The 12,587-nt window shown below is 49.8% G+C and overlaps 2 protein-coding genes and 1 gene segment (V, D, J or C); all 3 read right to left on the bottom strand.

Annotated features, from left to right (window-relative positions):
- LOC104980240 overlaps window positions 1-3,151 on the bottom strand; it is a 7,345-nt gene extending 4,194 nt beyond the window's left edge. The window contains exons 1-3 of the mRNA XM_010828877.1: window positions 3,023-3,151; window positions 2,538-2,912; window positions 1,340-1,550 (exon numbers count right to left, since the gene is read on the bottom strand). Coding sequence (XP_010827179.1) covers window positions 1,340-1,550; window positions 2,538-2,912; window positions 3,023-3,131 — 695 coding nt within the window. The 5' untranslated portion in view covers window positions 3,132-3,151. The remainder of the gene's footprint in view (window positions 1-1,339; window positions 1,551-2,537; window positions 2,913-3,022) is intronic.
- Window positions 3,152-4,552: 1,401 nt separating this feature from the next.
- LOC104980176 (immunoglobulin omega chain-like) lies at window positions 4,553-6,192 on the bottom strand. The gene is made up of 2 exons (XM_010828825.1): window positions 6,054-6,192; window positions 4,553-5,937 (listed from the first exon to the last, which is right to left on the bottom strand). Exons 1-2 carry the CDS (start codon window positions 6,097-6,099, stop codon window positions 5,531-5,533), a joined length of 453 nt encoding a protein of 150 aa, XP_010827127.1. The 5' UTR covers window positions 6,100-6,192; the 3' UTR covers window positions 4,553-5,530.
- Window positions 6,193-8,181: 1,989 nt separating this feature from the next.
- Window positions 8,182-8,949, bottom strand: LOC104980177. The segment is given in 2 exon segments: window positions 8,182-8,729; window positions 8,839-8,949. Coding segments are annotated over 2 exon segments (579 nt in total).
- Between the last annotated feature and the right edge of the window lie 3,638 nt (window positions 8,950-12,587).

The following is a 12,587-nucleotide window of genomic DNA, read 5'->3' as shown; positions in this document are numbered from 1 at the left end:
TGTGTCCCATCCAGGCACACTCCCTGTGACCTGGTGATAAGAGCTCTTAGAGTCAACCCTCCCAAACTGGTTTTGAAATTACACAGCTCAGGAAGTGTTTGGTTAGAAAGGAACAGCCAAGGCAGTTACCCTGTAGTGCACGTGCGTGTTGCACTGTGGGTGTGTGACTCTGAGATTGTAAATGAACCACAATGTGTTCACGGATTAGTGAAAATCTAAGTCGTCACTTTAAATAGGTGCATAAATATAACTGAAGGAAGTGTTGAGTCGCTAAGTTGTGTCGGACCCTGGTTCTGTTTAATTTTGCATTGCCTCGGTACTGTCTTTAAAACATCATTCTCTTTGTAGGTTCAGTTCACTAAATACAATTTTAACTAAATCACATGAGAGGTATCTTATGAAATTTTATTATTAAGTAAAAGAACATATTTAGAAAGATATTGGCATTCTTAATTCTACTGGCCTCTGAGCGAGGCAGGGCCAGAACCAGTCTTTCTAATACTTATGGATCTCCACTGAGGGATTTTCATGTCTTAGCAGGACGTTCTACCTGTGAAACAGGGCAGGCTGAGTTATCAGAGCCATGGGTCAGCCTCAGATCTGAGATGAGACACAGGACATGACAAGGCAGATCAGCTGTTCTCAGGAATCTCAGACGTGACCATAGACATGGTCAGACAGACCAGCAGTAATGCCTCCTGGGGTAGAGCCCAGGGAGAGCATCTGCTTTTCCAGTGAGGGCCCCAGCAGCTTCTCTGCTCACTGTGCATAAAATCAATCCCACAGCAGCTGAGCACAGACACTCCTCAGCCAGAAATCCAGAAATCGTTTCCCTCATCTCAGGACCAGGGTTTCTCCTCCCACCCGATTCTTCACTTGATGTGCACACAGATCGGAGTGTGAGCACTCAGGATAAATCAGCTACTAGAGGGGTTCATGGATCCCCTGGGAAACAAAGGGAACCTGGAGAGGAGCAGAGGGATAACGAACTTGGGTCACATATAGACCCAGAGACCTGAGGCTTCTTGGGAAGGAAGGGGTTAGAGAGGTTCAAGGAGGGGCCGAGGAAGTGAGTGTCCAGTTCAGGAAGATCGGAAACACGTCCATGACCTTCTGACATGGTCATGACCATGCAGGTCAACAGTGCAGGTTTGTAGAGAGAGAGGCTCATGATTGGGGGAAAGTCATGAATGAGGTGAGCTGGAGCGGAGACTGAGCAAAGAGATGAGGAGCAGCGGGAGCAGGCTGAGGAGAGCTGGAGGGGTGCACGGGGTGGGCTCTGGGGGCTCCTCCCCTCCTCTCTTTGTGGGAAGAGGGTGGGGACTGATGACCACCTGACCCCTTCACCCTCCACTTCTGGGTGCTCGGCCCCGGGTGCAGCTTCACTCCCAGCAGGAGGCCTGGGGGCCGCGGCTCTGAGTCTGTCCCCTGAGAGGAAGCACCTGCCGCCACGTCCAACTCAGGCCGCTGAGCCCGGGAGCAGGACCAGCTCAGGGGACCATGTGGGTGTGGTGAGGCTTTGCCAGTTCTGAGCAGGTGCACAGCGCCCCCTGGTGGCGGACGTGGGGAACGTTCACGGCGGTGAGAGTGGGAGCAAGGTGCTGCTCAGCGGCTTGGTTCTCAATCCTGTCTGACTCTTGTGACCCCGTGGACTGTAGCCCACCAGGCTCCTCTGTCCATGGATTCTCAGGCGTGAACACTGGAGTGGGTAGCCGTTTCTTCCTCCAGAAGGTCTTCCCAACCCGGGGACAGAGCCCACATCTCTTATGTCCCTTGCATGGGCAGGCGGATTCTTTACCACTAATGACACCTGGGAGCCTTATGAAGAAGTAGAGGCTGCCTTTTTTCCTGTCACCAAACACTCTGTCAGTGAACAAATAAATGAATTAAATAATAAGTTTTACATGTCTTTGATAACATACAGAGAATTCTCTTTTATTTCCATGTATTTTATTTTCAAATGATTCTGACTACTTTTTCTCATGATTCTTTTTTTTTCTTTCATTTATCTCCTTTTCCTTAGGACCCAAGAGTGTTTGTATTTGCTCATCAAATAGATTTGAAGACTTATCCCTAAAAATATCTGTCACCTGATTTCCTCATCTGAGGCATCTCAGCATTAATGTCTATGCAATCTCACTTCCCTTCAATAATTAATTTCCTGGTTCTTGATAGAAGTGACGATTTTTACTGGATCCTGGACTGTGTGGAAATTGCTTGTAGAAAGTCTGGGTTCCATTTCCTTTTCCTTTAACAGGAGATGCTTCTGTGGCGGAAGCTCAGAGATGTGCATTCACTGTCCAGTGACCCAGCAAGGGCAGCACTGACCCCCCTGCTCTGTGCTGCCGACTCTGACCTGGGAGCCGGGGGCAACTGCAGTCAGCAGCTCCATCATCCATGGGTGTATGACCACCCCTTGTGTACCGCTGCCCTAGCGAGGGGAGTTGAGCTGAGGGGGCAGCGGAGCTGCAGTCAGGGCACACTCAGTCTGCTGGGTTCCGTGGTCTCAGGGACTCCAGGAAGGGAGGGGCAAACACCTTGCCCTGGAGCCCCATTGCTGTGGGGGAAGCAGGTTTTTGTCTCCTTCTCTCTGGCCTGAAGCACTGTGCAAACTTTCAAGCCGTCAGCCCATGAGAAACAGTAATAATCAGTGTCGTCCTCAGCATGAACTGAGCTGGTCAGAGAGGCTGAGTTGCCAGACTTGGAGCCAGAGACTCGATCTGGGACCCCTGGGGGTCGTTTGCTAATTTCATAGGTCAGGAGTCTGGGGGCCTTTCCTGGGAGCTGTTGGTACCAGCTCACATAATAACCCCCAATGTTGTTGCTGCTTCCAGTACAAGAGATGGTGACCCTCTGACCCAAAGTCCTGAACACGGAGGCCGGCTGAGTTAGCCCAGCCTGGGCCCAGGATCCTGGAAGGGGGGACAGACAGAGATGGTGACTCGGGGGTCCAGACACGAGAGCAGGGAGCAGGGCCTGTGAGTCTTCCCCAGGCCCTTCCCCTGTCCCTGCATCCAGTCACCTGTGCAGAGAGCACCCAGGGTGAGGAGCAGAGGGGACCAGGCCATGGTGGACACGGTCAGGGCGTCCTGCCGTCTGTGGCCCCACAGCTGAGCAGAGCGTCCCCACATCACTCCTTCCCCTCTTCATACCCTGAGAGGGGGAGGGTCCATTCATTCAAATGACTCCCACCCATCCGGCCCTGGGCACTGGGTCAGGCCCCTGTGCCTGAGGGTGGCCAGTGGGTTCACTGGGGCGGGGCTGTGTGTGGCCCTGGGGTGGGAGGTCACAGCTGGGAGCCGTGAGCAGAGGCCACCAGGCAGCGCCAGGGTCCCAGCTCCCATCCCCCTAACCACCCTCGGAACGGCCCCCGAGCGCCCCCTGGTGTCCAGGCTCAGACACACATCCTGTGACCCGGTGACCAGAGCCCTCAGGGAAGCCCCTGACCCGCTCTGTGCTCTGTCTCCTTCTTGCCTTCAGGCCAGGAGCCCGTTCTGTGTCCCCTGTGACCTCAGGGCCGTCTGTGGGCTCCCCTCCGACCCTCAGGGTCAGTCTGTTCACAGCGCGCTTGGCAGCTCAGGGGTCAGGACTGAGGGGGCGTCTGGGACACATATTCCTTTAATTCAAGCTCCGGTCAGGACAGTGACGATCCCGTGGAAGCAGCCTCCTGACCGTGCAGGACGGGGGTGCTTTCTCCTTCCTTAGAAATGAAGCAGTGCCTTACACACGCACGCGCGCGCACACACACACACACACACACACACACAGAGCTTGCTTCGAGGTCCTTTCCTAGTGGATAATAAGCATTTTGTTTTTATACTCCGTGACCCCACTGTACTAGTTCCTGGTCTCCTCTTTCCCAAGTTAAATAAAACATCTGCCACGTGTTCACTCCTCATAGGCTTGGGAAGCAGAAGCCACCTTTCTGAGGGAGGCTAACTCTGCTCCCAACTCCCAGGACACGGAATGAAGGTGACTGTGGTGGCACCACCTGTGTCCAGGTGCCCGGATCAGCATCACCCCTGTCCTTCTCCTCTTTCATCCAAGGATAGGAGCCCCCAGTCGTCAAGGAAGCTGAGTGACCGCGTCTGGAGCCAAAGGACCAATCGCGGCTCCTGAGGGCTGGAGACCCGCAGGCATCGTGGTCCGGGGTCTCTGCCTGGGACCTGTTGGTTCCCGGACACCTCACACTGCCAGCTCTGCCACTCTTTCCAGGCCTAGAGGACCTGAGCACTGAGCTGGACAATGGGCCCGGCTGAGACACCGCAGACTGCGCTCAGGACTCTGTGCTCAGCGGGGAGGGGGCAGGTGGCACGTCACTGCTACAGAGCCTGACTCTGAGCAGGCAGAGTGACCCTTGTGTGGTGTCAGGAACCACCGTCCTTCCTTCTGACCTCTAAGGGCTCTGCCCCGTCCCAGCTGCTTACACCCCTCCAAGTTCTCAAGGGAAACAGGTATAAGGAAGCAACACTGTAAATAACGCAGGGCCTGCACAGCCCGGCTACTCACTGTTTTCCTGGAAGAAAATATTTCACTCTTGCTCAAATTTTCTTTTATCTTTCTTGCTGAATGTTTATTATTATCATACAAATACAGTCAAATCTTAAGTTTTTTTTTATTTCTGGGACCAAAGTAACACATTTTTGAACTACTTTTAAATTTACATAATTTTAAAATTATATACTATTTTTAATAATTGTGGACTTGAACATTTCCCTATTCATTCTCATTAATTTTCAGCATAATTTCATATTTATGACTCATTGGAAAACACCTTTTGCTAGGAAAGATTGAGGGCAGGAGGAGAAGGCGATGACAGAGGTTGAGATGGTTGGGTGGCCTCATGGACCCAGTGGACTTGAACTTGGGCAAACTCCAGGATGGTGAGGGACAGGGAAGCCTGGTGTGCTGCAGTCCATGGAGTCAGACACGACTTAGCAACTGAACAACAAATTGCTTTACAATGTGATGTTGTGCTACTTTTAATGACTTATCTCAGTGACACTCAGGGTTTTGAACGACAGATGAGGAGTAACTGTTCACTGTGCCTTTAATTTCTCTTGCATGTTCGTCTTTTCAGGGCACAGCCTTCTGATCTTCCTCAGATTTATCTTTAAGTGTTTTCTATTGATTGTATCATACAAGTTAGTGGTTTTATTTTCAGAAACTAGAGGGTCATTACCTCCAGTAATGATAATACAATGATAATGAAAATACAATTCATTTCTGCTTATTGGCTTTTATGTCACAAAATCCCAAGTGAAACACTCACAGAAGCCTGTCTTATTGAGCCCTTGACCCTGAGCTGGGCCTGGCCTGAAACCACCTCTTCTGGGCTCAGCCAATGTCTTCATCGAAAAGTTTTTATCTCTGAACAAGCAATGTTTGCCCAAGAAAACCTGCATTGGATAAGAGTACTTAGCAATCTAAAAGCTAAACTGAAGCAAAAGATACAATATTATCAAATCTGCTGGTTTGAGGAAAATCGGTTGCTTGTCTAACATCTGACAGTTGGAAGTCACCCCCTGAACTAGACTTCATCCAAGCCACGAGCAGGGGTGAGTGGAGGAGGTTTCTGTCTCACTTCCTCACTGGTCTGGAGCTCCGTGTAAGCGTTAGTGTCGCCATGCCACACAGCACAGTAGTAGTCGGCCTCGTCCTCGGGCTGCAGCCCAGAGATGAGCAGGAGCCCTGCATTGGTCGAGGCATCTTTGGATCCAGAGAAGCGGCTGGGGACCCCGGAGCCCTGGTGTTTATCCGAGTCTGATTTGAACCTCAGGAGGTACCGGAGAGGGTTCCCTGCCTTCTGCTGATACCAGTATATGCTATAGTTGCTAACATTGTAGCCACTGCTCAGGGTGCAGGAGAGTCTGGCTGATGCTCCCAGAGATGCAGAGACGGTGACCGGCTGAGTCAGCACAGGCTGGGAGAGGGAACCTGCAGACACAATACAGGGGAGATGGGGCAGGAGCTGCAGGAAAGGTTCCCAGAGTCTGCGCCCCAGGGGCTGATGAGGCTGGGACTGAGCCCTGGTGCCTGGGGCCTGTGCCTACCTGTGTAGTGAGAGAGGAACATGAGCAGGAGAGGAGTCCAGGCCATGGTGCTCACAGCTTCCTGGTCCCCATAGTGGGGCTGGGCTGCCCCAGGTCTTCTTTTCTCGCCCAGCCTCTGCCAGAGGAGGGGCTGCCATGCAAATAGGGGTCCACCCAGGATCCGCCCAGCCCATCTCTCAGCCCTGATGCTGGAGCTCAGCTCACAGCCCAGACTCAGGGGGTGGAGGGGAGTTCCCTCTTGGGAGACCCTGGAGGAAGCACCTGCTGAGACCACATGACAGGGGACTCTGCAGCCAGAGACGACACACTGCTGAGTGCCCCCAGGAGTGCACGCGCCGCCCCCAGCCCAGCTCCAGGAGTCAGTGATGCTCCCTGAGCAGCTGTGGATGGACCCCAGGGCAGTCCCACAGCGCCGCCTGCTGGGCACATGTGAAAAATAAAAACAAAAAGCAAAAATAACCTCTAGAATTAAGGAGGTAAAATGCAAACTTTTCTAGGAAGGTGCATCGGTGAGCTAGTAGAGAAAACAAGCAAGATTAATTTCCTTGGAAAAATATGGAAATCTTACTATTGAATTAGCCCACAAAAAGACATAACATGCATTTCCTCACCTGAAATATGTAACAAACTTGAGCCACTACATTGTTCTAATCGATTTGCATTGTATGCATGTCTTTTTAAAAACATTGAAAAAGGATGCAATATTTCCTAGTTTTTTGAGAATTAGTTAAAACATTTGTACATATACCCAAAAAATTTATGAGGAAATATTACAAGCCACTAACATTAAGTATTGATCAAAATGTTCTAATCAGAAAGTTAACAAAAAATTCAAAATTTAAGAACTTGATACTGATACTGAATGTTATTTTTCCTATCTACAAGTTGTATTTTATATTAAGACATATTAAAAATACATTTAGAACCAAGAATAAAATCCATGTAAAAATAGAAACACCTAGACACAATTGTAGTACTGCTGGTACATACTCATTTACATACGTGTAATTTCCTGCAGGAGGACTTAATGTCTCCATTAATTGGGAAAAATTAAGGGACAAAAATAATGCTAATCAATGTAAAGTAAAATTATGGTTTTGTGTTCAGATTAGATGTTCTTGTAACTTAGCTATTTAATAAAATTCATAAGATTATTTTCTTTTCTCAACATGTGTTTGTGAGAATCATCTCATATCAAACAAAATGTTCATACTAAATCCTTTTCCTATTATTCTAATGCGTGCATAATTGTGTAAGGAAAAATAGGAAAATAGGTGAAGAGAGGAACTGGTAAAGGACAGAACCATCAGCACCACCCTTGAAGGAGGGTGAGAAGCTGACAGGAAGCATGGATGCCCCATGCCTTGTGCCCAGATGCCAAGAGCGCAAGGCAGGGCAAAGGCCTCCAAACCCACATCCCATCACTTTCCCTAAAGGACAGTCTAGGTTCAGGAGTGAGGACATGAAGGGAGGGGTCCAGGTCGTGGAGGAGGGCCCCCAGGACCCTGCTCTTGAGACGAAGTTGTTGACATGGAGAAAGTCCCTCCCCTGGGTCTCTTATCCTCTGTCCAGGTATCACTGCAACTCAAGTTTACTGACATTTTTGTTGTGTAATTTCCCATCCATCCTAGCCTGGACCTCAGGTCTAGGCACTGCCCCCCCGGATAGAGAAGCGGAAGTAAGAGGCAAGACTGTTGCTCACAGCTGACAGCTCTCATGTCCCCTGGGGCCCAGGTGCAGGAAAGTCACTCTCCAGGGAGCACCCTGCTTCCCATGTGGGCAAAGGCCAGTGGAGGAGGTTCCCAGGCTGCCTGGCCAGGACCCTGGAGCCCTGGGTGAGCCTGAGAGGCTGTCACAGGAAAGGTGGGAGCAGCATCCTGGGCCTCAGCTCAGCCCAGTGATGGCCAAGGAGCCTGAACTCCAGACTTGAAGCCAGGGAACCAAGCAGGGACCCCCCTGCGTCCACTACTAGCCTCAGAGAGAAGGAGAGCTGCTGGGACTAGGACACATAATGGATGCTCTGATGAGTCCAGAGTCAGACAGAACTGTACTGTGTTCCTCTGGTTCTGACCCAACCCATCATGGACTCTGACCCCAGGGCACCTGACCCTGGCACTGGGGATTTCTGCTCAAGTTGAGAAAATCAGACAATGTATTGCTGCAAAGGAAAGCTGGAGAAGGGGTGAATTAAGAAAGATGTGAACAGATTTTTCTGGACCAAGTTCCGTGGTGTGACTGAGCACAGTCTTAGGCCAAACATCAAATGAAGCGGCTGCCTTTGCAGAAGATGTTTCCGCCCCCAGAGCCCCGACTCTGAGAGGACAGAAGGTTTTTGTCTCACTTCCCTCCTGACCTGGAGCACTGTGGGACCAGTAAGACTGAGGTCAGCAGACGCACAGTAATAATCAGCCTCGTCCTCAGCCTGGAGCGAAGCGATGGTCAGGGTGCCTGTGTTGCCGGACTTGGTGCCAGAGAATCGGTCAGGGACCCCCGAGGGTCGTTTGTTACTATTATAGATCAGGGTTTTGGGGGCCAATCCTGGGATCAGTTGGTACCAGCTCACATGATTGCCACGCGAAACGTAGCTGCTGCTTCCGGTGCAGGTGATGGTCACCCTCTGGCCCAGGGACCCGGACACGGAGGGCGGCTGAGTCAGCACAGCCTGGGCCCAGGATCCTGGAAGGGGGAGAGACAGAGATGGTGACTTGGGGGTCCAGACACGAGAGCAGGGAGGAGGGCCTGTGAGTCTTCCCAGGGCCCTTCCCCTGTCCCCCCATCCAGTCACCTGTGCAGAGAGTGACCAGGGTGAGGAGCAGAGGGGACCAGGCCATGGTGGACACGGTCAGGGCGTTCTGCCTTCTGTGGCCCCACAGCTGAGCAGAGCGTCCCCACACCGCTCCTTCCCCTCTTCATACCCTGAGAGGGGGCGGGGCCTTTCATGCAAATAACCCCGCAGCTCTCTGACTCCGCCCACCTCTCTGCCCCCACACCTTAGCTCTCTGACCCCCCAGCTCTCTGACCCCTCCCTGGGCCCCGGGTCAGGTCCCTGTGCCTGAGGGGGGCAGGGTGTGGACTGGGGCGCGGCTCTTGGGGCCCAGGGGTGGGAGGTGCCATCCAGGAGCCCTGAGCCGTGGTTGCCTGGCAGTGTCAGGGCCTGGGCCCAGCTCTCACCACACTAATCACCTCAGGAATTGCCCTCGAGCGCCCCCTGCTGTCCAGGCCCAGACACGCTTCCTGTGACCTGGTGACCAGAGCCCTCAGGGGACAGCTCCTGACCTGCTCTGTGCACTGTCCCCGCCTCAGAGCTCGTTCAGGGGCCTCCTCTGTATCCGCTGTGACCTCAGGGACCCCTGTGTGCTCCCCTCAGGCCCCTAAGACTGAGTCTGTCCATGGCTCCCTGGGCTCCTCAGGGTCAGGACTGAGAGGGTTTCTGGGGCACAAGTTCCTCTCGCATCGGGATCAGGTCAGAGCAGTGCTCAGAGAGGCCCATCCCCTTCTGGGCAGGATAGCCGATCCCTCCTCTGTGTGTCCCCTGCCTGGTGGCCGGAGCCCTGCTTCCTCTGTGTGTCCCCTCAGCCGTGAGGAGGAGGGGCCTCTTCTCTGTTGAGGTGGGAAGGTGTAGGGGGAGAGGCCTGGGGTGGGACCCTTGATTCCTAAACGCCTGGATCTTTACTGTGTGCATAACTTCCCACACTCTGGACCCCATGCCCATGTCCTGTCTTATGAAGTGACCCCTCCTGGACGTCTCTCCTGCAGGCACAGGGCACAGGCTGCAGGGAGCAGGCCTGATGGTGCTCCTGGCCGTTTTTATTGAGACTCTGAAGGGCTCTGAGCAGTGTGTGTTCCCAGGGAGCCTGATATGTGGTGGCTGTTAGGACGAATTGTTCCAAGCAGTGGGTTCGAGAAGACACAGTTCGGGGAAAGTTTGGTTGGAGAAGAGGCCCTACTGTAGCTCGCCCCACACTGAACGTGTGTGTTACACTGTAGGTGTGTGACTGTGAGATACCTAAAAAAATTTATGTATTCATTATCTGGCTGCTGTCTTAGTTGTGGCTTGTGGGATGTAGTTCCCCGACCAGGGATGAAACCAGGCTGACTGCACTGGGAACACGGAGTCTTAGCCACTGGACCACCTGGGAATTCCCTGAGACAGTAAATGTAGGAAAATATGTCAATGGATTAGTGAAAATTCTAAGGCCATTACTTTAAATACGTGCATGAGTTTAATTGAAGGACAATCTATGTTTATTTCAATTTTTCATTGATAAGAGTTACATATCTGAAATATAATTATCTTTGTAAAGTTTTCTATTAAGAGAATATTAAATAAATCACACAAGACAGATCTTTTGAAATTTTTTATTAAGAAGTAAAACTTGAGTTTTACACAGATATTTGTATTATTAATTTTTTGGAGTCTGAGTGAGACAGAGCAGGAACCAGCCTCTTTCTGCCACTTATAGCATATCCACTGGGGGATTTTTATTTCTGATTAGGAAGATGTGAAGACCTATAAGACCTTTTAGAACTAACACCCAAAAAAGATATCCTTTTCATTATAGAGGACTGGAATGCAAAAGTGTGAAGTCAAGAAACACCTGGAGTAACAGGCAAATTTAGCCTTGGAGTACAGAATGAAGCAGGGCAAAGGCTCATAGAGTTTTGCCAAGAGAACACACTGGTCATAGCAAACACCCTCTTCCAACAACACAAGAGAAGACTCTACACATGGACATCACCAGATGGTCAACACCGAAATCAGATTGATTATATTCTTTGAGCCAAAGATGGAGAAGCTCTATACACTCAGCAAAAACAAGACCGGGAGCTGACAGTGGTTCAGACCATGAACTCCTTATTGCCAAATTTAGACTTAAATTGAAGAAAGTAGGGAAAACCACTAGACCATTCAGGTATGACCTAAATCAAATCCCTTATGATTATAGAGTGGAAGTGAGAAATAGATTTAAGGAACTAGATCTGATAGACAGAGTGCCTGGTGAACTATGGACAGAGGCTCATGATATTGTACAGGAGACAGGGATCAAGACCATCCCCAAGAAAAGGAAATGCAAAAAAGCAAAATGGCTGCCTGAGGAGGCCTTACAAATAACTGTGAAAAGAAGAGAAGCCAAAAGAAAAGGAGAAAAGGAAAGATATCTCCATTTGAATACAGAGTTCCAAAGAATAGCAAGGAGACCTAAGAAAACCTTCCTCAGTGATCAATGCAAAGAAATAGAGGAAAACAATAGAATGGGAAAGACCAGATCTCTTCAAGAAAATTAGAGATACCAAGGGAACATTTCATGCAAAGATGGTTTCAATAAAAGACAGAAATGGTATGGACCTAACAGAAGCAGAAGATATTAAGAAGAGGCAAGAATACACAGAAGAACTGTACAAAAAATATCTTCACATCCCAGATAATCACGATGGTGTGATCACTTACCCAGAGCCAGACATCCTTGAATGTGAAGTCAAGTGGGCCTTAGGAAGCATCACTACGAACAAAGCTAGTGGAGGTGATGGAATTCCAGTTGCGCTATTTCAAATCCTAAAAGATGATTCTGTGAAAGTGCTGCACTCGGTATGCCAGCAAATTTGGAAAACTCAGCAGTGGCTACAGGACTGGAAAAGGTCAGTTTTCATTCCAATCCCAAAGAAAGGCAATGCCAAAGAATGCTCAAACTACCACACAATTGCACTCATCTCACACGCCAGTAAAGTAATGCTCAAAACTCTCCAAGCCAGGCTTCAACAATATGTGAACCATGAACTTCCTGATGTTCAAGCTGGTTTTAGAAAAGGCAGAGGAACCAGAGATCAAATTGCCAACATCCACTGGATCATTGAAAAAGCAAGAGACTTCCAGAAAAACATCTTATTTCTGCTTTATTGACTATGCCAAAGCCTTTGACTGTGTGGCTCACAATAAATTGTGGAAAATTCTGAAAGAGATGGGAATACCAGACCACCTGACCTGCCTCTTGAGAAACCTATATTCAGGTCAGGAAGCAACAGTTAGAACTGGACATGGAACAACAGACTGGTTCCAAATAGGGAAATGAGTACATCAAGGCTGCACATTGTCACCCTGCTTATTTAACTTATATGCAGAGTACATCATGAGAAATGCTGGGCTGGAGGAAGCACAAGCTGGAATCAAGATTGCCAGGAGAAATATCAATAACCTGAGATATGCAGATGACACCACCCTTATGGCAGAAAGTGAAGAGGAACTAAAAAGCCTCTGATGAAAGTGAAAGAGGAGAGTGAAAAAGTTGGCTTAAAGCTCAACATTCAGAAAACTAAGCTCATGGCATCTGGTCCCATCACTTCATGGCAAGTAGATGGGGAAACAATGACAGACTTTACGTTTTCGGGTTCCAAAATCACTACAGATGGTGACTGCAGCCATGAAATCAATAGAGGCTTACTCTTTGGAAGGAAAGTTATGACCAACCTAGATAGCATATTCAAAAGCAGAGACATTACTTTGCCAACAAAGGTCCATTTAGTCAAGGCTATAGTTTT

Source organism: Bison bison, unplaced genomic scaffold, assembly GCF_000754665.1.
Source record: "Bison bison bison isolate TAMUID 2011002044 unplaced genomic scaffold, Bison_UMD1.0 scf7180017864495, whole genome shotgun sequence".
NCBI lineage: Eukaryota > Metazoa > Chordata > Mammalia > Artiodactyla > Bovidae > Bison > Bison bison.
Note: the sequence above shows the minus strand (reverse complement) of the source record. Positions and strands in the feature narration are given on the sequence as shown.

Excerpts from the sequence above, each read along its gene's own strand:
- LOC104980176 (XM_010828825.1), bottom strand. The coding sequence starts at position 6,099 with ATGGCCTGGACTCCTCTCCTGCTCATGTTCCTCTCTCACTACACAG. Across the intron at positions 5,938-6,053 it reads GTTCCTCTCTCACTACACAG|GTTCCCTCTCCCAGCCTGTG; the intron begins GTAGGCACAGGC and ends TTGTGTCTGCAG.